Genomic DNA, 26,792 nt, shown 5'->3' with positions numbered 1-26,792 from the left:
TTGCTTTCTTAATTTGAGACAGTTTAATTTTTATGCATTACTTTATTTGACATGGTTTTATTTGGCTGTTTTTTAGTTTTGTTTTTATTTTGTTTTCCTTCATAAAAATAAAAAAAAATTTGAAAAATCAGAAAAATACAAAAACAGTGTGTGTTTTTGTACATTGGTACTTGTGTACCTTGAATGGCCAATGAAACAAAGTTTTCTAAACTTTGTATTTTTTGTAACTTAGATGAGCATCTCTATGCACAACTAAGCAAGTGAGCTTTATGACTCTTGTTTATGATGAGAAAGATTAAGTTATCTCTTATACTTAACACTCGTATCACTCTTTTTGACGGGAAGGACTAGAAAATTCTAAGAGAAAGGCATAAATAACCATCTCATCACTGTTGCCTGCCAATCATGAAATGACATCTGTATGCTTTGGCATAACAAAAGTGCATTGTCAAAAAGCTTAACATAATTGGGTATTTCTTTTCTCTTTCTTATATATCGATGCATGATATGCTTAATCAAAAAAAAATATGCAAAGAAAATTAAAGCAAATAAAACAAAATGCTTTAAAACATGGTTGTAAGCATGTATTCTAGGAGATGTGAAAGTTATAGGATGTGATAGTCCCCATCAAGCAGTTATAATTGTGTGTGAGTTAAAGTGATTTTCTCATATCTCAAATTGTCATAACATAGAGATACTTATGAAATCTTGCGATGTTTTCACACACAATTATTCCAAATAGTAAAAGAATAAATTTAATGAAACCAACCCAAAAAATTTATCATGCGCAAGTTCGAGACTAGTAAACATTAATTACTAAAGAGTTGAAGCATGTCTCCTGCGAAAGAATTCTTATCCTTCGATTCCTCAAAACTCATGGACAAGTTTTCTCCAATTAAGGAAAGTAACAACTGGAATGGGAGAGTCAAGACATTTAGTCCATGTTGCTATTCCTGATCTAGGGGGAATATGTTTGATGGAATAATTTTTTAGAGGTACTACCACGTCCCTAAGGATTACGCCCACTTTTTCCTTTTATATTAATTAGATAGGAATGAGGGTGCTATTGGCTTGACATCATTTGTTCAAAATTTCCCCCTAGGATTTATAATTGCCTCAAATAAGGTTCTGTGGTCGATACGCGACCACTAGATGCCGACGCCATTTCAGCTACCACAATTGTGTATTCCATTGCTTCTTTTTCTTATAAAGTAGTCACTACTTAAACCAAAGAAGATGTTTTTTGACCAATAGCAACATAGACACACTAGATTCTCAGGTTTAGTAGATCGGCAAATGTTAAGGCCTACATGGGGACATATGTGCCCAAAAGCCGATTTGGGTGTTAAGAATCTGAAGTGGCACGTGGAAGAATCATCAGAGCTAGTGGCTGTGCTTGCAGCTAGCAATGGAGACCAAATTCCTGGGTTCACTAAGGGAGGACATGGAACACATCTGTGTGGTTGATTTCATCAGGCGAAGGCTTGATTTGCCCACATTTGAGATTAGAGTCACAGGTTTGCTTTATATAGAGTAAACTATTACTACTATTTTTGCTAGTAGAATTTTGTTGAGTACAATTTAATTTATTTATTTGAGAAAAAAGTACAATTTTAAATTAAATGAAATTTTGAAATGTTGGTTGATAAACTTGTCTGAGAATAAAATTATGCTAAATGACTCTTGGAAACTGATTCCTTACAAACCTACTTACATTTTCAAGCCTCAGCAATACCGAGACGGGTCTCTAAGAAGCCCAAGAAAGTTTTGTAATGGTTTGGGGTAGCCACACATTTGGGCCAGGTCCTCGAAGATCTTTTAATGATTGTTAAGCTGGTACCCTTAAGTTTGTTCAAAAGAAACTATGAATTTGACACATTTTGTAGCCTAGGGACCATAAATGACTGAACTCAGCTAGAGCTCCATGATCATTGTAATGCAAACTCATCCACTATAGAATTTTGAAGATGATTTGTACAAATGCCTATACCACAATAAACCAAACTAATGTGACAAAAACGAACGGGTACATAAAATCCTTCCCGTCTTACTATGTCAATGTTCTTGTTATGTTTTCTTTTGTAATTAAGCAATTTGATAAGAATCGTCCAGACTAGCAATTTTTTCTTGTTAGCCTTAGGTAACAGCTCCACCAAATCCTACTCAATGTATCACGATTTTTTTCTGCTCTTTTTTTCATAAAACGCTATAAATTTTGATTATGGTTTGTTGTAGCTTTTGTTCATTGAGGGTGGTTTGGAGATAGTCATCAACTCCAATCCTTACATGACGAAGCTAATTCTATGTCCTCTATTGGTCACCTACTTCAAAATGCTATGTGTCATCTAGAAACATTTGGCAATGTATATATATTTTTTCTCATGTTAGGCATGAAGGTAATTGTATAACTCATAACCTTACTAAACATACTTTACATATCACAGGTTTTTTGGTTTCGATAGGAGATGTTCCACCAGTACTTCTTTATGTTATAATTCAAGCCGACTTAGTTTTGGTTCTTTGAAAGAAAATCCTCAATTTTCGTCTTCTTCTTCAAAAAAAAAAAAAAAAAAAAATTGACATTGATTGCCAACACCTAATCCATTAGACCTAACATATTTTTAGTAAGATAACCTATACTAAAGTCACATAATTTGCATAAATGACCCGTTAAGTCATTTGAATAAAATAAGGTGGATGGTAATTTAAAATGCCAGATAATAAAATTAAAATTCTTATTTCAATTGGATCTGGTCGAAAACTTTATTCATAAAACCATTAGTCTTTTTTTTTTTCTTTTTTTTGAGAAATAACCATTAGTCATTTAACATGAATAGTTGAGACTATCAACTGCATTTTGTAAGTTGTAAACAACCAAGCATTGTTCCATTAGGCGTTGGTTTGACAACTAAAAATTATTGATTTTGTTGAATATCCATATATACTTGATAGCAAGTGTTGGTGAAGTTGTAACGGAAAATTATTAGGTACTCTCAGAGTACCATAAATACGTATTCTTTCATCTCACATGAATGATGAGTCTTACTAATTAAATTTATGGTAAGACTCACTATTTATTTGAGAGAAAAAAAATACATATTTATTAATCATTTTTTGGCTATAACAACCATAACTAGCTAAAATTTATGTGAGTCTTATTAATTAAATTTATGGTAAGACTCACTATTTAATTAAGGGAAAAAAAAAACATATTTATTAATCATTTTTTGGCTGTAACAACCATGACTAGCTAAAATTTCTATAAAACGTCTTTGACTTATACCAGATATGTCACACTTTCCCACGAATCCCACTTCTTGTTTGTTTCTTTGTTTTTTTCCCACCTTTTTTGATTGCCAAAGTCTGAGCCCACCTCCATGTATTTGATGCCCTTTTCGTTACAAAAATCTGAAACCCAACTTTTTGGTGGTTTAATTTTGACAAAGGATCTCTCTTTTTCAAAGGAGTCCTACTTTATGAATGATGCTTGTCAATGTCATACTAAAGAAGACAAAAACTCGTGATGCACGCGAGGAACATATTATATAGGAGGATGTTAATCAGTACTCCTTGTTGCTAGTTAAGTACAGAAAAAACAACAACAAAAATTGTTAGAAAAAGTAAAAAAAAAAAAAAAAAAAAAATCTCAAATACTTTATGAACGATGCTTGTCAATGTCATACAAAAGAAGACAAAAACTCGTGATGCGCACGAAGAACATATTATATAGGAGAATGTTAACCAGCATCGTTTGATGTTAGTTAAGTGCAGAAAAAACAAAAAAATTGTTAGAAAAAGTTACAAAAAAATATTTCAAATAGTACTTACAAAATTTAAAAATTGATATAAATTTTTTTTTTAAAAAAAAAGACAAAAATTATGACACAAAAAGTTTTAAAAAAAAATTGTACTTAACGGGTACCGTGTAATGCCGGTTAACACAACCCTTTATGAACCATCAATCATGTAGTGAAAAGTGGTTAAGCCAATCAAAAAAAAAAAAAAAAAAAGGTTTTAAGTGTTCAGGCGTGTCTTGTATTTTTATAACAAATTAAGCTTTAATTAGTCACATGTTTTTATTTTTTGGTTTTGATAAGATAATGTCATCAATGAGGAAAAATTTAAGTTGCATATGTGCCAGCTGGGAAAATTATTGTGTACTCCCGGAATACTATAAATGCATACTCTCTCCTCTCATATGAATAATGGGTTCTACTAATTAAATTTATGGTGAAACCCACTATTTATGTGAGAGGGAAAATACGTATTTATAATACTCTAAGAGTACTTAATAATTTTCCCTAGCTGTCGGTTTGGTTTTGTTTTTTGTTTTTTGTTGTTGTTTGACCTAGTTTTGTTTTTGTTAAAGTTATTTTAGTTGTTTTTATTTTTGTTATTTGAGTTTTTTTTAGGGGTTAAGGATTATGTTTGAGGAGCTATAATTACATTTTTGAAGTAATGTTATATCTACAATATTTTCATAATAAATCTTATGTGACAAACTGTTATTTGTAGGTAAAAATATATATCAGTATTGAACTTAAATTAGAATTTATAGTAACTCACCACTTAAGATTTATCATGAAATTACTTTTAAAATGTTGTGGATAAAACATTAATCTTATTTTTTTCAACCCTACAATTTTATTGATAATAATCTCTAAATTGTATCCGCCACTCAATGGCTTCTTTTAGTTTGTCTTATTGGCTGACCAAGACCACCACTCTCCAAATTCATTTCACGTGTACTTCCATTTGTGTATTTTTAAATTGGATGGAATTCATAGCTATCTATGCCTTATTTGAATGTAGACATTCTAGATGTAATCTAAGCTTAGCTCTCTCTCACATGAGTTAAACCTAACTCCACCCAACCTCCACTTTTTATTTTAAAAGAAGTAGGTAGTATCACTTGGAATACATGGAGGGGCCAATTGAGTCAGCCCCACGTTTTTTGGGATTGTTTATAAATGCTTTGAACATATCTATAAAGGGATTTCAACTTGAAAATTAAGTCATACTGAGGGCTAGCTTTTTATCCTTTTTGGATCCTTCCAAAGTAATGGTTGCAAAAAGAAACAAACATAATTAGAAATTTAATGGAGGTCTAATATGATAGGATCATGTCTCAAATAATCTATAGTTAGAATATTAATAAAACGATAATATCAGCATCACTTCAATCAACAACCAAAAAAAAAAAAAAATTAAGGCTCCTAAAAAGTTTAAAATATTAGATGGTGGAATGATGTGGTGGAAGCCTGAAAAAAGCACATATGATATTCTCTTTGATGGATAGAAACTAAACTATTAGTTTCTGGGTAGTGAACCTCGAATTCATGAGGGGTTCCGTGAATCCACAAGGTGATAAACTAGAATTCACCGAAGAAAAGTTTGAGGAAACCCCTACAAATTTATTGGAAATAATCTCCAAATTGAATTTCCTTTTGAGGCTACAATACGTTTAAATAGAAAAAATAAAACTTAGAGCAACTAGAAACCCTAAGGCAGCAACGAATAAACATAATCCCCTAATTTGACAAAACAACATTAATAGCACATAAAAAAAAAGGAAATAAATAACCTAAATCTAAAATAACAAAAATTACATAAAAATACTAAAATTAAATTATTACAAAATTAAATATAAAATCTTGTTACATCAGACTCCTCCACTTCAAACAAACTCCTCCTTAAGTTGTTGGTCGAAATCTGAAATCTTACACTCCAAATAAACAAATACTTTGAATGTTTTAATAACTTGATTTGGTTTTGAAACTTGAATTCTTCATAAAGTGTAAAATAAAATTTCTTCTCGTCTACCTTCAATATATTTGCAATATCAATCAACAAAGGATTGATAATAAATTAAAATTTTCTATTCCAAGAAAATCAACATATTGTGTAGTAATCTCAACAAATCAACCGGAACTTGTGGGTGGTGGATAATGGACTCATCATCATATTTAATCTTAATCGGATCTTCCAAAAATATTCTCAATAATTACCATCTTTTGATTTCTGTCATTATCCACAATCAACTCAACCTTCTTTTCTTTGAGATCTTCATCAAACTTTTGACAAGTGGTATCTTCAATTTTCAATTCAATAACATGTTGCAAGTCTTGATCTTTTTTAACCACTTCAAAATTTTCTTTAGAAATAGGATGCTTCTTCTCAACCCTCAAACCCTTTCCTTTACTTGACACATGGACTTGGTTGTGATAATTTTGGTTTTATAGTTGACCTTTCATGTTTTGAACATATTGTTTTTCATATGAATATAACTTTTTGATTCTTTGCCAAGAGCAGATTGGATGCTTACATTGCCTCTTTCTATTGATTTGAATATCTTCCCTCTATTCATCTGCTTCATCGTCAAATTTATTAGATGTAAGCCACACTTTTCCTTCATCAAAAATTTTCCAAAAATTAAAACACACTCTTCCAAATCAAGAAGGTAGTCAATAAAATCCAACTTAAACATATCTCCATCAAAGAATGGAATTCTCTTGTAGCTAGGAGTGCGTCTTTAAATATATTGATCATTGTTATTGTGAGATGATTTCCTAGCAAGAAGAGTAGCAATCATTTGCTCAATTTTTCCAATAATTTGCTGAATCTTTTCACAAAATTGGTGAAACTCAGCCCTAGCATGAGTTTAATCTTCAACTTCATGGTTGTAATTGTGATTATTACCGTTTCATGAGTTAGCCATCATATCAGGGTATGTTATGGCTCTAATACCAACTAATATTGTGGAAGCCTAAAGAAAGCAACACGATACTCTCTCTAATGGACAAAAATTAAACTGTTAGTTTCTGGGTAGTGAACCTCAAATCCACAAGGGGTTCCTTGAATCCATAAGGTGATAATTTAAAATTCACAGGAGAAAATTATGAGAAAAACTTTGCTATATATTTTTTTTATTTATAATAATCTCTAAACGGAATTACATTTGGAGGCTATAATACGTTTAAATAGTAAAAACAAAACCTAGGGAAACTAGAAACACATAGGTGGCTATGAAAACATATAAAACCCTAATTTAACTAAAAAACATTAAAAGCACCTAAAAAGAGGGAAATAAATAACATAAACCTAAAATTACATAAACAATAATAAAATTAAATAATTACAAAAATTAAATTTTAAACCTTGTCCTACATAGGTTTCCCTTCCTCTTAAAATTCTACCATGTGGATTTTTCTTCATGGGATTGAAATATATTTTTTAGTTAAGTAAACACATGACTCAATCTTATGTAGAAAACCCAAGGAACAACACCTCTATATATATCTATATATATATATATATCTATATATATATATATATATATATATATATATATATATATATCCATTCTTAAATAAGAAGGTAGTTGTTTTTATTAACCAACAAGATTGGGCAAGTGTGATTGGACAATTCCCTCATCACCCTATACTTCAATTCAATTCAATTGTGACTTTTTTCTAAATAATACTTGTCATACTAAGAAGACAAACCCAAGATAAATGTGAGGAACTGATTTTGCTTAAATTACATTTTCATATCAAAAGGTAGGCCTTGATATCTTATGAACATTCAAAAACCAAACATAGGAATATTTACATTCTAAGACATTCAGATTGTAAGAAATTAGATTCTAAGGAATTTGGATATCGACGGTAACATGGATTCCACAAAGGCGAGTTGTGGTACAAACGTAACTCTTTCAATAAAGTTAGTAAGAGGTCCAACCATGCTGCCATCATGGCTAACCTATAAATTATTTAAAGTTCTTATAAAAAATAAAATAAACAGATAAATAAAAAAAGATGACACAAACTCGTGATGCACATGAGGATCAAATTATGGTTATAATATGTTTCTTGTCAAAATGTGGGCCTTAACATTTAACGAACGATGGTTCATCAAGAAAAAAAAAACATTTTATGAATGATCAATCAAGTAGTGAAAAGTGGAAATGTTCAATCGTGTTTTGTCTTTTAATAACAAAGCTTTAATTCGTGGCATTTGGTTTTTTTGATAAATTGAACTGGTTACATTATAAAAGCATGACTTAGTTATGAAACGTCATCAATGACGACTGAGAAATTTCAAATCTGCCAAAAATTAAAGTTGCATTTGTGCGAACTGTCAGGTTTGATATCCTTGTATGAAATAACTTTATCATAAATTGCTTTAATTAATTAACTGGGAATTAATTATTATAATCTAATCGTGGGGCTAATGTCACCTATGAGTTTGTGCATACAATATGAGTTTATGAATCGAATAGTACATTATATCTGATTGGCAAGAAAGTTTGCATGCATGTTAAGAACATATAGAACATGTAATTCAACGGTGAAATTTTTAATTCTATAACAAGTTATTGGGTGGTGTAATATTATTTAGAATTACATCAAATGTAATTCTTAAAAGATCTAACAATTGAAAAAATACCATTAAATATTATTACTTTCTAATTTCATTAACTAATTAATACTAGCATTTTTTGTTTCTCTCTCCTTTATGGTTTCCACTTGATTAAAGAGCATACTGTCATTTTCAATAACGTGCAAACTATACTCATTCAGAGCACCTACACCTTTGCTAAACCTCCCGTTTCGACAAAGAAGCAATTGAAAATATGCAATTTACACCCATTAACTTTATCCAAAAATCCAATTTACTCCTTTAAATGTAAAGTTAGCCAATTTAATCAAGTAACTTTACCTAAAGTCCTTTGAGTTTAAAAATGGTTATTATAGTCCAATAATTTTATTCAAAAATCATTTTAGGCTTATAAGTTAGTAATTTTTAGTGATATTTGGTTAAAGTTACTGACTAAAATGACTAATTTCAAACTTAAATGACAAAAATGATTTTTGTGCAAAATTAGCAAGTGTACGTAAATTGTATTTTTGCCAAAACTAAATTAGTAACACATTTAGTCATTAACCCTTATATCATGTGTCAAAATGGTTCTCTTTTTTGAAATGTTTCATTTTAGGGCTTGTTTGGTCGCTATATTTATATATATATATATATATATATATATATATATATATATATATATATATATATATATATATTTGTGTGTTTTGATAAACCAAAATAGTAGGTCTCACATTTAAATCTATTGTTTGGTTGGTTTTTTCCAAATACGGTTTTAAGAAAATTGTTTCCTTATTTTATTGATAGTTGTAAATAAATTAAAAATAATAGACCCTTAATATTTCCACAAGTTATTCTCATCTCCCTGCAATTTAGGAACTTATCATTATCACAAAAAATAAAATAAAAAATGAGTTTATCATTATCATAAAAATTTGAAAAAAACAGATTTGCAGAAGATGGGAGGAAGAAAGAGAGCACCAATAGTTGTTTTTGATGATATACTTGTAAAGAAAATAAAAATAATAGACCCCAAATATTTGCACAAGTTGTTCTCCCCTGCAATTTAGGAGCTTATCATTATCATAAAAAACTAAAAAAGAGCTTATCATTATCATAAAAATTTGAAAACAACAAATTTGCACGAGATGGGAGGAAGAGAGAGAGCACCAATAGGTGTGTTTGAACCTATTGGTGTTGTTGTTGTTGTTGTTGTTTACTTTTAATTTTTAAAATATATATCTTTTACCCTTTTTTTAAGGTAATCCATTGGTGTTTTATTTTACCATTGGTTTTTAGATATGCAATCTATGAGCTAATTTTTGTCTCAAAAATAAATTTTTCTCAAGAATATAAAATGGTCTTCCAATAATTTTTTATTTATTTATTTTCAATATTTTAAAAATTGTTCTTAAAAGTGAGAGCTAAACAGGTATAATGAAAAAATTATTCTCTAAAAACTAATATCAAATTCAATTTTTCGAAATCTATTTTCACACTGTTTTGAAAAAAAAAAAAACAAAAATCTACCTGCAAACCAGGCCCTTAGTCATTAAACTATTAAAAAAAATTAGTTACACATGTAGCCCCTAACCCTTATTTCATGTTTCAAAGTGTTTCTCTTTTTTCAAATGTGTCATTTTAGTCTTTAAACTATTAAAGTTGAGTCAAAAGTGTCTTTGCCATTAACTTTTGCTTTAATTTTTGTTACATTTAAACAAACACAAAAGAAAGAAACAAAGTGTTTTATTAACCAATCTCTTCATATTTTTCTGTTATCAAAATACCTATAATTTTTCTAAATAATCTTGTTAGGTTCTATTGGGACAAGTTTAGACCCCGGGTCCCGGTTGTGGCAAATTATCACTTTGTTAAACCAAGTTTATTAATTAATGCAATTTTTCCATTGGCTTTGAATAAGGTAATAACACACAATATTGAACTATTTAAAAAAAGAAAGGAAAAAAAAAAAAAAAGCAATTTGGTGACATAGGTAGAGCAAATGGAAAAAGTATTCCATAGGAAAAATCACAACAAAGATAAAAGAGATTCTATTTTCTCAACACACTCTTGTCACCGCTCTGGATCAATCGAGAATCGCAAATTTAGTTTTTCAGACATACATTTTATCATGTTGGTGTTGTGTTATTGGGGTTGCATGTACACATCATAAGGCTGCACTTCAACCTAGATGGTTGACTGAAGGCTACAATTTTTTAATGATTTCACCATTTATAAAAATGTACCATCTCATTACAAAAAGGCCCAAAATTGTAGAGTGATGTTAAGGATATTACAAATTTTTGTGTCACCAATAACCCAAAAATAATAATTAAATATTCATTTATTAGGTGGTTGATCCCACCAATTACATTCACTATGATATCAATTTGTGTGCTTTATGTAGTAAAATTTGTAGCACTTTTAGCATTTTTCAAGATTATATGATAATAATTTTTAAAAAATTTAAAAATATAATTTACTATTTTTCTCACCTCCAAAAAGGTCTCCAAAATACTATACTGACCAAAACTCAATTTAACTGAAAGCCATAAACTTTTTTTTTTTGGGGAGGGGGGAGGGAATTTGTTTTGATGCCTTAATTTTTGTAAGCCGATATTTTTTCACGATAGATTATCAACATTACTCACCTAATATTTTACATGGCAACACACCAACCATCTTTATATGTTTCATAACACCAAAATTAAAATTTATTAAGATACATTTTCTTATCTAAGATAAAGAAACCTTCTTCCTAAAAGAATGATGATTTTTCTTTTATTTTTTAAAATTTTTATTCTTTAATTACGATATTCGATTCTTTATATGAAATTAACTTTAATTTGTTTTGTATTACTATTAATTCATAATATTTTTTTAAAAAAATTTCTAAACTCATAAAATTACTTTTTTAATTCATCAAATTAACCTTGTTTTCATTAATATTAAATAAATTTATTAATTAATATTTAAATACAATAGCCCCATTTAATTTAAAATTACTACCTTAATTCCCCAATTACATCTAGCGACCCTGCATATTTGTTCCCTTCCAAGTGTGAGTTTCTAAACGACTTTTTATACTGTGGTCAAGTGAGTTTAGCTTGTCAACCATTTATGATGCTCACACAGAGCTTTTCCTTAGGGTTGGTCGCTAAACTCATACAATGGTTTTTCTATCAATTTTCCTTGCATCACCATAGTACGTGTTTGTTGTTTTGATTCTATTTAATTTGCGCAATATTGTTTTTGTTGTTTACTCTCCAGTTTCAAATCATAAAGTTTTTTTTGTCCTTGAATAAGTAGTAGGAAGTATAATTTTTTTTTTAACAATTTGATAGTTGGGGAGGCGAGATTGAATTCTCAAGATCCTTTTTGAGTTATAAGGCTCTTTGTTTATTAATTTATTTTTTTAATAAATAAATTGTTACAATAATAAGGGATGAGAGATTTGAATTGTTAGTTATTTAAACCATTGTTAAAACAAATTTTTTTAAATCCAATAGATTATCCAAGTTGTTACATAGGTTAATTATGTAAGTCAGGATTAAACATACATCACATTTAATCAATAAGCGGAAATTAAATGACACAGGATGTGATGACCCAGTAAAACCAATAAAACAATCCAGTTTCAAGGTAAAACATTTGGGAGAATTTAATCTATACAATCCACAAGGCAACAATTCACTAATATAATGGAAGTTCTTACAATAGACTTAACCCTAAATCTACTGCTACCTCATGTAGCACTTACTCACGTGACCTTACGTAGCTCCGAATTAATGGACTCTTCTATTATGAATTTGTTGCACACAAACACTCCTAATTGTGACTTTGAGAACCCTACTCAAAGCTTTAAATCATCTATAGTAGTTGCTTTGATGTAGCAACTTAACTCCACCAGTAATAGCAATATAGATCTGATCTCCGGTAGGTGCTTGTTGAGTTAGAAGGTTACAAAATCTCACAAATCTCATAGGAGTAACTCACAAACCTTGAAAAACTTGTATTAGTATTTTCCTTTCATACCTAGAAGTTTTGAACTCAAACCCTAAAAGTTTCACGGGCTTTTGGGCCTTCTTTGAAATCTGCAGAATCTATGTCTCGATCACTCGATGGACTCTCTTGATCGGTCGAGCTTAGCAATTACTGAATTCTTCGTTCGATAGCTTATATGTTCTAAAATATTGACTTTTATCAACTTGAGCAATATCTAAAACCTTACTAAGAGATAAATATCTTATACTAGACATGTTTTTGTACTCGGTTTGCCAACATACAATAAAAATTAGTAGCTAAACATTTAGTCCTAAATATTTAGAACCTAACAATCTCTCCCTTGGCAATTCGTGACAAAACATACATTCAACATGTACTGCTCAAATTCAAGAACTAACCCAATACAAGTAATTGCCCAATACAATTTAATCATAATCTACTATCTACAAGTTACAATAATAGGCAGCAGCTTCATTCAAGAATTAACCTATAGATTCCCGAAACACTAAAAACAAATCATAAACACATGTGTGGAAAATATGGTATTAACATAACTTAGTAAAACAAAATGAAAACAATAAACCAAAATATCTTATGATCATCAAGATTATCATCAAGTTTATTTTGTGAAACAAGTTAAAAGGAAAGCTAAACAAAATTAATAAAAACTACAAGAACTCCTCCTGGGTACAAAATCTGCCAAAAAACTATCATTAACAGTCAAAATCTGCTAAAATTTACTCCCCCTAAGTATAAGAGCTCTCACACAACTACTCCCCTTTTTTGTTACAAAATGCCAATGGTAATCATCTCAATCATTTGAAGGTGGAGGTGGTAGAAAAGAACTTATATACTCACTAAGCTCTACTCTCAAGGAAGCAACATCAGATATCAATAAATTCAAAAGCTATCCATGAGCTGCCTAAGTTGTCATAAATGTCTCCATCATAATCTGTTGTGATGACTGTGTCTCAAGAACTCTCTTAAGCATGGAATGGAGAGAGGAGAAGTTTTAGAAGGGCCAGCAGCAGTAGCAACAATATCAAAATTCTCATCTTCTTGTGTAGATTCCACTCTATCTTTTTCCTATTCCTTCACTTGGTTCTGCTATCTTTGTTTGGGCATTGTGTTTCTTTAGAATTGTATCTCCTATGGGTGCCATTTGAAGAACAAGCTTAGAAGAGGAGATACTTTTAAATTCAAGATATTCTAAGATCCTAAGGATAGAAATAGGGTAGAAGAGTTGTTGTTTCTTGTACAATTTTCTATTGACCTCAACAATTATTTGAGTGAAGAGAGAAGGGAGACAAATAGAAGCACCTGTGATGAGAGCATATCAAAATATATACCATTCAATAGTAATTGTATGCACATGAGAAATAGGAAAGATATTATGGCAAGCAATCCTAAATAGTAGATAGTTAACCTCAATTAACATATGAGAGTCAAGTTTGGGCTTAGTACCCCATATTATTGGTTTGCCACATAGAAGTGACATGATGTCATCAATTGAGGGAGACATAGTGTGTGGATATGTGGGCAACTGACAATAGGAATTGAGAGAGCATCAGCCACTACTTTATTAGTGATTCGATACTCCTCACCTTGAATCCAAGTAGTCAAGTAGTGATCACCAAATACACTAGAATAGACAAACAAGTTAGACTAGAAATCTCTAATTATAGTAGTGGCAGGAGACTCTAAACCACTACAAATAGATAACCAGCCCCTAAACTCTACATTTTTCCTAACAAAATGCTCAAGCTCATCTAGAACAACTTTCCTTTCACACCAAATGGATCTAAACTTGACTAAGGACTCATACTTTCAATGGTTTGCTAAAGTATGAAACCTATTTGAACCGAAAGGTTCACAAGAGGTAGATGTATCCTTAGAACCTCTTTTGGCTTTGGTTTTGAATTTCTTAGGATCCATTTCTAAGAACAACAAAGGGAGAGAACAAAAAAACACAAACAAAACCAAGGCAGACTGCATTAGAGAGATAAATAGGATATATATATATATATATATATATATATGCAATCTTGAAAATCTACATGATGCATGATGCATTGGCTCCAATGATGCATGAAACTAATGCATGGAGGTGTTCAAATTCACATTGGTTTGAAAATTGATCAAGAAAACAAGTTTTATGAAAAAATCTCCAATTTACGAAGAACATAAATTGCACAATTGATCATCACCACAAGTTTGAAACATGTTATAAACAATCAATCAATCAATAACAAAGATAAATTATACCTAATTTAGCCCAATTGAACAAAATCCCCAATTTCTCACCACATGAACCCTGATTTCAAAATCTTTTAAGAAACATGAAATTTTTGAATTTAAAGCATAGGAATCATTTTAGAACATAGTTTGTTTAATCCAATAAATTATACAAGTTGTTACTTAGGTTAATTATGCAAGTCAGGATTAAAAATACATCACATTCAATCAATAAGCGAAAATTAAATGACACAAGATGTGATGAACCAGGAAACCAATAAAATAATCTAGCTTTAAGGTAAAAAATCTGTGGGAGGATTCAACCTAAAAAATTCAAAAGGCAACAATTCATTAATAGAATTGAAGTTTTTACAATAAACTTAACCCTAAATTTATTGTTATCTCATGTAGTACTTACTCACGTGGCCACATGTAGCTCTGAATCCACGAACTCTTCTATTATGAACCTGTTGTACACAAACACTCCAGTTTGTGACTTTGAGAACCCCACCCAAAGGTTGATGCGGCAACTTAACTCCACCGGTACTAGCAATATAGATTTGATCTCAAGTAGGTGCTTGTTGAGTTAGAATGTTACAAAACCTCACAGATCTCACAGAATTAACTCACAAGACTTGAAAAATGTTTACTAGGTTTTTAGTTTTATACCTAGCAGTGTTGGACTCAAACTATAAATGTTTTGTGGGCTTTTGAGCCTTCTTTAAAATCTGCAGAATCAATGTCTCAATTGGTCGAAGCCCTCTCTCGATCAGTTGAGCTTAGTAGTTTCTAAATTCTTCTTTTTGCAGCTTATATGTTCTTGAATCTTAACTTGTATCAACTTAAGCAATGCTTAAAACCTTACTAAGACATAAATATCTTATACTAGACATGTGTTTGTACTCAGATTGCCAACATACAATAAAAATTAGTTCCTAAACATTCAATCCAAAATATTTAGAACCTAACATGAACCCTATCTCTCTTCATAAAAGAGAGTAAGATATATCACTAAGCTACAAATTAAGCCCTAGAAAGGAGGTTTAGTTTTAAATTTTTATGATAAAGAGGTTTAACAATTGAGAAGAGCTTTAATTTCAATTAAGTCCACTCTTAAAAATTGAGAAGATTTTTTTTTTTCCCTACAACAAATGATGATATGATAAAAATGGTTTTAGTTTCATACTAAAACCAATTAATTCAATTAATAACCTACTACTACTACTACTACTATTATTATTATTATTATTATTATTATTATTGTAAGATTGAATTTACTCAATTATTTTGTTGGCTTTATTTCGTGCCAATTTGCTTGTAATTCAGCATTTAGAAACCCTTGTATTTAGGTGGGAATCATGTAAGGGTAGTGTGTGAGAGAGTGTGAATAAAAACTTAAGAGTGTGCACTTAAGCAGGGGCTCGCGACTAGACCTCGCGACCTGCGAGTCGCCAATAAGAGGCACAGGTGTGAAGCATGTAGAGGGAGCTGAAAGGTCACGCCAACTGTCGCACCATAGGACAAAACCTCCAGTTGGCCAGAAAATTAGCTAGCGACTCGTTTCAGTCGCGAGCTCGAGTAGCTAAAATGCCTTGTTTGGCTAAAACTGACCTTTCGCATTCCAAACACACACCAATATAAATATCTCTTATACCCACCTATTGTAGAGAGCTTCTATAGAGAATTTTGAGAGAGAAATCCTAGAGAAAAACAAGATTGACTTAACCATAATCTTCATCTTTTGATTCTCCAAATTCCTCTACTTTCTCCCTCTCCATTGTTACATCCTTGAGAGCTACATTTAGCCAAATCCTTTTCTCACCATACCTATATCTATGAGAAGGTTATTTGGTGCTTGGGAAGCAGTTAAAAAATGACCAATTGATATTGGTTGATGCTATGGGCTATAGCAGAATCCGGTGAGCTAGAGAAAACAAAGGTTCAGCGTAACCTCGTTGGAGCAAGAAGGTTGGAGGGCTTAGGTACACTGGATAGATTAGGTTGGAGGGTCTTCTGCTGTTCATGTATCCCAACTTCATTCTCTAGTGGACTATTGATCGCTTGGAGGGCAGCGGAGAGGTTTTAGGCCGAGAACTTCGGTTTCCTATTCGATAATACATCGTTGTGTTATCTTTGTGTTTTCATCTCTCTTTCTTTAATCTTTACCTTTTAATTACTGCTGTGGTTGTGATTAATTTTGGTTTAGATTGTTTTACCAATTCTAATTTAGCTTATTTTCATATTCCGCACATACATTGTTTGATAATAAGTTTGTATTAGTAATTTGTAAATTGGGGGTCTAAACGTTCATAGGTGTTTTACACACTTTTTGAACATTGAATTGGTATCAGATCAGGTACACTTGTTTGGTTTCATTACCTGAGTGTGATCCTTGACCCCTTATATTTTGTTTTTGCCATAGATAATGCTTTGTATACTTCTATGGATGTATATGAGTGTAACATGCCATGTGTTTGTGATAATGCCTCTATGAGTGTAAATCATCATAATTTTGATGACATGTTACTTGAAGCTATGGGTGTTGTTGATATTCCAAACATCAAACTCTTAAAGAAAAAGGCTAAGAAGTGTCATAAGAATTTGAGCAGGTTCATTGGTGAAAAGGAGGATTTAGTTGCTAAGCTCAATGAATCCAATAAATTGGTTGAAAAGTATAAGAAACTTACTGAAAATTCTCTTGAAAAACTAAAGGAGTTAGAGTGTTTAAATGTGGACTTGGATACTAAACTTGTTTTGTCTAACAAGCTTGTTGATGAGCTAAAATGTGAAAATGAATCTCTTAAGATGAATGCCAAGTGTTTGATTGTTGAACCTATTGTTAAAAATGATAAAAATTTTGTTGCAATCATATTGTGGTACCTGATTTTGTGCCTATTGTGTGTTCTACCTCAAAGGAAAAATTGGTGTACATTTCTCCACATAAAAGAAATCAAAAGGTGGAGAGAAAGGCCGTTAAGTCAAAGCCTCAGTTTAGGTCTCAACCTAAGGCTTTGGAGGGATCTAAGTTTGTTCAAACTTGTCACCATTGTGGTGTGATTGGTCATATAAGACCTCAATGTCATAAGTTGAAGAGAGAACAAAACCATGTTGTTAGATCCCTTCCCAAAAAGCCTAGTAGACCTAAACACATTGTTTGTCACCATTGTCGTGTTTTTGGTCATCTAACACCTCATTGCTCTAAATTTCATGCTCTTAAAAGAACCAAAAGAAAAGAGAAACTTGAACTTTTTGGAAGTTGTGCTAAAAAAGGTAAACCGGATTTGAGTGAAGATAACATGTTATTAAAGAAAGTGTTTAATGCTCTTAATTCCTGGACTATGCGCATCTCCGATTCTCATTCTTTCAACCCTTGTCTCACTTCTCATGAGACACCCATTCCAAACAATTGCTCTATTTGGATGAGGAAGGGTTCCTATGGTTAAGCTTTTGCTCTTTTGGTCCTTGATCTAATTCTTTCGATCTTTGTTGGACCCTCCATGCATTAAATACTTCATTGTTATGCATTTGTACATCATGCATCTCTTTACATGCATTGTTTTTGTTGTTTTTGCATTTGATTTTACTTTTATGCTTTTGTTTTTGTGTGTGTAAAAAATCCTAAAACACATAAAAAGTGAAAAATTCAAAAAGTTTGATCATATATGTTTGAGTATATATCTCATGTGAGTTTGGCCTTACACCTTCGTACTAATAGCGTAGTACATTTACGAGCTTAGCTTATTTTGTATGCACATCTATCTTTGTGAGAAAAATCTTGAAATCTATGTGTGATTATTGCAAATTGATCTTCAAATTTGTCATGAATGATTGGTCAATAGTTTTGATGGTTTTGATACTTGCATAGACTTGTGCCTATATATCTTCCTACACTTTGCTTAAAGAGCTTAACAAATATAAATCTCAAAATAAAAATAGATAATGAGCTGCAAAAGCCGTCGCACATACTAATATTTGACTAGGAAAAAGAGAAAGCGACTTGTATTGAAAATGTATGGTGCCCAAAAGCCAAAGGCTTGTTCATCCATTTGAAATATCAAAAATTTCAGGAATCGATCTCAAAAAAAGATGTAAAGATAAAAAATGATCAAATGTTATGAATTGTAAAGAAGCCAAATGAAAAGCTTCAAAGATATGTAATCATTTTCTTGTGGGATGCCATATATGTTCATTTCTATAATTGAGATAGACCACTTGACTTAGTATTAGTTATGTATGACTTGATTGAATTAATCATTGAAACTTCACTCTAGACTAAAGACTAATCCACATTTGATACACATACACAATACATATGCTTAATGTTCAATGAATGCCTTACTCATTTATTCGATTGTACTTGTTTAAATGTGATGTGTGTGTGTTCAACTATATATGGATCAAACCAAAAAGATTTTTTATAATTTTATATGTATTTGGAAGTGATTTTTATTACTCTTTGTGTTCATGTTTAGTCTTACTTTGTTCTCATTATTTTAAAAATGTTTTGTGTTGAAAAAACAAGGGTCAGAGTTTTTCGCAACTCATTCGCAACCCATTCGAGACTCGCGAAAATTTTCACAACTCATCTTGCAACTCACCAGTCACAAAACCCCAGTCACGAGTTCATCCAAAAACTTTCGCGACTTATCCCGCGACTCACAAAAATCTTCGCGACTTGCCTAGTCGCGAAACACCCAGAAACAGCTTTTTAAAGAGCTTTTTGTGAGAAATCTATTTTAAACCTCTCCCATCTTCTCTAAAACCCCTCTTTCAATATTTTTACATCAAAACGCAATCAATTTGAATGGTTTTTCATTCCATTAACATCTCTAAGGTAATTTTAAACTCTTTTGTTGTTTTGGATCCTTAGATTATGTTTTGGAGAGTTTTGTGCTCTTGGTTGAGATTTTCGTCATAAGGGTTGAGAAAACTTATTTTTTTGTCAAATTTTTGTATAAGATTGGTTTCTTTTGATGATTTGCTTTGGATGTTAGCCCCCTGTTGCAATAAGAACATGTATTAAGGATGGATTTCATGTTGTTCATGCATTGTTTTATATTGTTGCTCATAGTGTGCACGCTAGGTGTTTGATAAAATGCCTCTTAGAAATTTTCTCACTTGATTGGACTCTAATGAGTACCAAACTTTGGGGTTTCTCATGTTTCCTCACTAAAATCATGTTTGGTTCATGGGTTGTGTATTTTACACACCTTGCCCCACATGTGTATTTTCAATACTTTAGTCATGCATTGCACATAGCTACCTCTTGCACACACCTTTGCTACCCATATTATGCATTGGTCTATACCTTGTTTCATTATCCTAGCATGTCATGTTTACCTTATGTTTTGTAGCATTTTGTTTTGTCTTAGGTTTGAGCTTTATTTTCTCATTCATCTCGCGTCCCTTATGCATCATTATCATTGTTCATTCCTTCATCTCTTACTCTCGTTTCTCCTTGACCATTTGTCTATTCGTGACAAAAAGGGGGAGAGTATTCTCTAGAGAGTATACTGGAGAGTTTTTGTGCACATTCTTAGGAGAAGAAATTCTATTTCTCGTGCACGTGTGTAGGGGGAGAGTTATTCCATATGGGAGATGCATATACCAAGGAGGAGAAGACATTGTGTTAATAAGAAAACTTTGTTTTGTTTGTGTTTCTTTATGTTTGTTTTCTTGTTTGTTGTATGGTGCTTTGAGTTATGTTTAGTATTTATGCTTTGTTGTTCTCATTGCATTGTGTTTGTCTGTTGAACATGCATACTTCCTTATGCTATTGTGCTTCATTGAATGCATGTTCAGATGATCATTTGCTTTGTTATGTGATCATTGTAGTCATTTCTACATGACTGTTTTGGGTGTATGGTCAAGTTGCTCATATATTTTACATTATGTTTACTTGATCGCAATTTACTTGTTACATTATACTTGTCAGCTTATTACTTGTTTTACCTTGAGAGTTTAATGTGTTTTGTGCAAGTATTGCAAGTTACAGGTATAAATGTTGCAAGTTCATCACAGCTCCTATGATTCATGATAGGGGGAGTGATATGATAGAGGGAGAAAGAGAGAAAGAGCTTTGTGCTATATTAACTATGTTTTTGCTTTGCTCATAGTTAATGATAATGCTTAGCTATCTAAAACAGTACTTTATATTTTGTACCCATGCTTTGTAGCTTAGTACTTGTTGTTAATGTTATGCATTTCTTTAAGTACATCACTATTGTGTCCTTGTTGGCTTTTATGTCCTTGATGCAATTACCTTGCGTTATTGTATTGATTGAGTGTTGGACATGCAAATGATCATTTGCATTGAGTTTATATGCTTGCATGTTCGGATGTTCATTTGTTATGAGAATGATCATTGCAGTCACTATTTATTGTAATTGTTTTTTTTTTTTTGTCAAGCCATGCTTTACTGTTGTTATTCATTATTGCTTGATCGCATTATGCTTGCTCCATATACATTTCAAGTTTTCTACTTACAATGATCGTATTGTGCTGTTGTTTTCAGGATACACTTGTCTATATGGTTCAAGAGTTTCACAGATTATAGAGTTAGGTGTGAGTGAGTTTTGTTCAACTGTTCCCAACTCATATGTTAAGTCTAGAATTTGTTTAAGGGTTTTGTCACGGAATATCCAAAGGGAGAGATTGTAAGATTGAATTTATTCAATCATTTTGTTGACTTTATTCTATGCCAATTTGCTTGTAATTCAACATTTAGAAATGTATTTAGGTGTGAATCATGTAAGGGTAGTGTGCGAGAAAGTATGGAGAAAAACTTAAGAGTGTGCACTCAAGCAAGGGCTCGCGATTGGCTCTTGACTGACGAGTCGCTAAAAAGAGGCACACGTGTGAAGCATGCAGGGGGAACTGAAGGGTTACGCCAGCTGTCGCACTATAAGACAAAACCTCCAGCTGGCTAGGCAGTTAGCTCATGACTCAAACTCGTGACTTGTTCCAGTCGCGAGCTCGAGTGGCCAGAATGCCCTGTTTGGCTAAAATTGACCTTTCGCATTCCAAACACACACCAATATAAATATCCCTTATACCCATGTATTGTAGAGAGCTTCTAGAGAGAATTTTGAGAAAGAAACCCTAGAGAAAAAACAAAATTGACTCAACCACAATCTTCATCTATTGATTCTTCAAATTCCTCTACTCTTACCCTCTTCATTGTTACGTCATTGAAAGGTACATTTAGCCAAATCATTTTTTCATCATACCCATATCTGTGAGAAGGTTATTTGGTGTGTGAGAATGTTATTTAGTGCTTGGGAAGTAGTTAGGAAGGGACCAATTGATTTTGGTTGATGTTATGGGCTATAGTAGAATCCGGTAAGCTAGAGAAGACAAAGGTTCGACATAACCTCGTTGGACCAAGAAGCTTGGAGGGCTTAGGTACACTAGGTAGATTAGGCTTGGAGGGTCTTCTGCTGTTCATGTATCCCAACTTCATTCTCTAGTGGATTATTGACCGCTTGGAGAGTGGCGGAGAGGTTTTACGCCGATGACTTCTGTTTCCTCTTCGATAACACATCGTTGTGTTGTTTTTGTATTTGCATCTCTCTTTCCTTAATCTTTACATTTTAATTGCTGTTGTAGTTGTGATTAATTTCAGTTTAGATTGTTTTACTAATTCTGATTTAGTTTATTTTCATATTCTGCACATACATTGTTTGATAATAAGTTTGTGTTGGTAATTTGTAAATTGGGAGTCTAAACGTTCATAGGTGTTTTACACACTTTTTGAACATTCAATTATTATTATTATTATTATTATATAAGACTGTTTTTTATATTTATTTTTTGTTATTTATTTATTTATTATTGTTATTGTACTGGGTCTTGAATAATTCTTGAAATTAAATCTAAAAGTTTTTGGGAAGACTCATTCTCCATAGTATTTTCTCTCTCTGAAAGAGACAACATAATTACAATTTATGACATATAGTACATTATGATAATTATTCTTTATCATGAGGTCAGGATACCAATCAATTTTTAGTATAGTAGGTTAAACTCGAATCCTTTATTCAAGGACAAGATACTTTATTAGTTTAGCTAACTTGGTGGTATTAATCATTGAATCATGTAAACAAGGGGAGTCATGTTTTACAATCATATTAAGTTGACTGAATCTAATCCATTAAATCCAATATAAATATTTTGTCTCACTTTTTGTATTCCATTTTTTACTTTGCTAATTGTGGTATGTCATGTGTGATTTTTCCATCTTAAACTTTGTTTATTTATAAAGAAAGTAAAAAGAATTTATGGACAATTTGTGAGGTACAAAGTATAAGATAAAAGGTAGAATAGAGAATTTGTATTCCATTAAACACGTGTACTTTCATGCATGAGTAGTAGATGTACCTCAACAAGATGGAAAATTAGTGGGATATATTATTATGACAGAGGAGCAATTGCGAAATAATTGTGACCCTAGAGTATTGTATAATTTCTTTGCCTAGATGGACCATACTTTTGTTCCCCTTCCAAGTGTTTGCTCTTCACCTTATTCCAGTTCTGATGCCTATAAATAGGAGAGGTTATTGCAGAGCTCCACACCCCAACATTATCTCTTCTGCCCCAAACCTAAAGAGTTTCTAAACTACGTTTTATACAATGGCCAAGAGTGAGTTCAGCTTGTCATCAACCATGATTAATGATCAGATCATGAACAAAATTTTGAAATGTATCTGTATTCTAACGTGTCCAGTAGAACTGGCCACTGGACACAAATCGTTCCCAAATAAAATAATGGTAGTTAGACTATTAGCTGTTTTAAGTTGTAAGTCAAACGTTGTTCATTTAGACTTTGATAATTCAATAATAACAAAAGGTAACGAACGATTTGAGTTCTAGATATCTTTATCAATTAATTGAATTACAAGACTCTTTCCAAAATTTCATTGCATAGATTACTAAATTCGTTGAATATTTATAAAAAGTAAAAAGTGCTCATGAAGTTGTTAAACTAAATACATGACGCTTCCCCACCTCCTTTTGTGTTTTCCTTTGCTGAACGCCCTCCATGTGTTTAAATCATATAATATATTAATATATAGACATAGCAACAAGCTTAATACCAAGATTTTAAATTCAATTATATATTATATATGTTAACTACTTTTTTTTTTTATTTAACGTAAAAATTTACTACTTGACCAATCACACCATTTATATATTAATTTTCCATAAAAAAAAAAAAAAAAAAACGTATACCGTTATACGTTAATATAACAGGAACCATTTGACAATTGGGCAAAAATCCTAGTTTCATGTGGTATAGTTTGACAGGGAGCTCTCTTATTCAAAAAAATTGGTAAGCAGTCCTATCATCATGGCTGGTCCGCTGCCTTCTCCCTGGCCAGCATACCTTATTGAAAAATATTATTTGAGACAAACTTGAAAGATAAAAGGGTGTGGATTTGGAAACACGAGGTCAATAAGCTAGACTAGCTAGTGATGCACGTGAGGATCAAATTAAGGTTATAAAATTAACTATATAGATTACAAAGTTTACAGTGCAATTAAATTTACCATTATATTTACTTAATTAAATTAATAATCAATAATTAAATATAATAATACAAAATATAAATTAACTTAAAACTAATTAAACTCTAACTAGAGAAATTATATTTCTTATCATAATTAAAAATGAGATAATCTCCAATAATAATAGAAATTATATAAGAAATGTTATAAATGATATTATGGACAATATGATAAAACTAATTTAGAAAAAAAAAATTACAAAATTTAGGGGCTAAAATAATATTTTACTAAAAGAAATTATCACGCACAACTCAGGTGATCTGAAACTAGTTTTAATTAATACAGTATGCCCACATTCTCTTTTGCATTCCTTCTAGCCATTACTGAAAAGAAAACCAGCACAGGCAGGTCCTGCGCCTGCAAGTCTTGATAGCGATAAGCCACTCCTCAAGTCTTGGAAAAGAAAGATGATGTTTGCTCCTTGTAAGATCACTAATTCATTTATGGATTCTTTTCTTTTTTTATTGAATGGCCTATATCTCAATATCTCTTTTAGATGTTCTAATGTTTTTGCTTTTGCCTTTTCAGTTGTAGCTGGTATGTTCTTCTCAAGGAAGAGAAAGGCAATAGAAATCCTCCCCGAAAGTGTGAAAACACTTTGGAACAAGTGGGAGCTTCGAAGTATGGTTATTTTTAGTCTATTCTTACAAGGCATCCTCATGGTGCTTGGCAAAAGTAGAAATCACTCGAGAAGGAACTGGGTCAGAATCATTCTTTGGCTTGCTTACTTGTGGGCAGATACAGTTGCAACAGCTTCACTCGGCGTGCTTTCCAGCAACCAAGGAGAATCTGAAGGCGGTTTTGTAGACCCAAACTATGTTATAACAGTTTTTTGGGCACCATTTCTTCTTCTGCACCTTGGTGGCCCTGATACCATTACTGCCTACTCCTTGGAAGACAATGAGTTGTGGCTGAGGCACTTGCTTGGGCTACTTGTCCAGGTGGGAGGGGTTGTCTATGTTTTCCTTACAACATGGACAAGTACTAATGCGCTTTATTTCATGGCAATTCCAATATTTTTTGCTGGGATCATCAAGTATGGAGAAAGGACTTGGGTTCTGATGTCTGCGAGCAGTGAGCATTTTAGAGACTCCATGCTTTCTCCTCCTGATCCTGGCCCCAACTATGCCAGATTCATGGAGGAGTATAAGTCAAAGAAACAGGAGGGGTTCAAGGTTTGTTCAGAAAAAAAGCAGGATGCTCAGAAAGAGGAGAATTATTCCAATGAAGGTGTAGAAACTGATAGCAGAATTCCAGAAGCACGCATTCTAAATACGGCCTACATGTTCTTTGAAATTTTCAAAAAGCTACCCGCAAATCTCATCCTAAGCTTTCATGATATCCAGAAGAGTCAATACTTCATCAAGACAAGTTCCTGTGATGAAGCTTTCAAATTGATTGAGGTTGAGCTGGGATTCATGTATGATGTGCTCCATACAAAGGCAGTTCTGGTTCATTCTTTTAAGGGCGTTGTTTTTCGTTTGATCACTTCTACTTGCACAGTCGCTGTATTTGTGGCTTTCTTTAAGATCGAGAAGCACATCTACTCGAGGGTGGATGTATCTATTACTTATATACTACTGGTTGGAGCTATTTTGCTAGAGGTTTATGCATTTGTAGTGCTAGTTTGCTCAGACTGGACAATAGTATGGCTGAGGAAGCATAAGAATTTTGGGGTGGATCTCTTGTATCATTTCATCTCGTTGATTCTGCGGTCTAGAAACAAGAGGTGGTCTAATGCCATGGGACAATACAACCTAATAAGGTACTGCCTCAAAGACAATCCTGCCAAGTATCGGTACAATAATTCAGTGGATGTTCCTCCAGAATTGAAAATATTGATCTTTGAGGAGTTTCAAAACAGGATAGATGCTAATCATTCAGATGGGCGTGAAGCCAATGAATTTTGTGCTTATAGGGGTGACAAGGTGATTGCAAAAATTGAGAATATATCTGATGAAACCAAGGACGAAAATCTTGAGTTACTTAAACAAAGTGTTAAGGAAGAATTTGATAAAAGCATTCTTCTTTGGCACATTGCAACAGATTTGTGCTATTATTGGGATCAGGAAAAAAAATGTTCATCTATATGTGACTCATACTGTAAAGCTAGCAAGTTGTTATCGGATTATATGATGCATCTTCTTGTTATGTGTCCCTTCATGCTGCCCAATGGGATTGGGGAGTCCAGAGTTAGAGACACGTGTGCTGAGGCACGTGGATTTTTCAAGGAAAGAAAATCCATAACGAATGTAACACAAGCTTGCTTAAATTTAAAGGAAGTGAACACTGAAATTCCTCCATCAGATGTGAAAGGGGATAGAAGCAAGTCAGTTCTATTTGATGCTTGTAGGCTGGCTAAGTCTTTGCAATTCCTGGAAAACAATTCTCGTATAGAAAATAAATGGAAATTAGTGGAACAAGTTTGGGTGGAAATGCTATCTTATGCTGCAAGTCACTGTGGATGGCAGAATCATGCTCAGCAGCTTAGACGAGGTGGAGAGCTATTCACTCATGTCTGGCTTCTTATGGCTCATTTTGGTTTTACTGAACAGTATCAAATTTCAACGGGCTATGCAAAGGTTAAGTTGATTGTGCAGTGA

General features: G+C 32.2%; 1 protein-coding gene across 1 annotated transcript; it reads left to right on the top strand.

The window, feature by feature from the left end:
- The first annotated feature begins 1,408 nt into the window (after positions 1-1,408).
- On the top strand, positions 1,409-26,792 carry LOC142634578 (uncharacterized). The gene is made up of 4 exons (XM_075808878.1): positions 1,409-1,517; positions 17,045-17,256; positions 24,507-24,612; positions 24,718-26,792. Exons 1-4 carry the CDS (start codon positions 1,409-1,411, stop codon positions 26,790-26,792), a joined length of 2,502 nt encoding a protein of 833 aa, XP_075664993.1.

This window comes from Castanea sativa, chromosome 5, assembly GCF_040712315.1.
Source record: "Castanea sativa cultivar Marrone di Chiusa Pesio chromosome 5, ASM4071231v1".
Taxonomy (NCBI): Eukaryota; Viridiplantae; Streptophyta; class Magnoliopsida; order Fagales; family Fagaceae; genus Castanea; species Castanea sativa.
The sequence above is the reverse complement of the archived record's forward strand: the minus strand, read 5'-3'. Positions and strand labels throughout refer to the sequence as shown.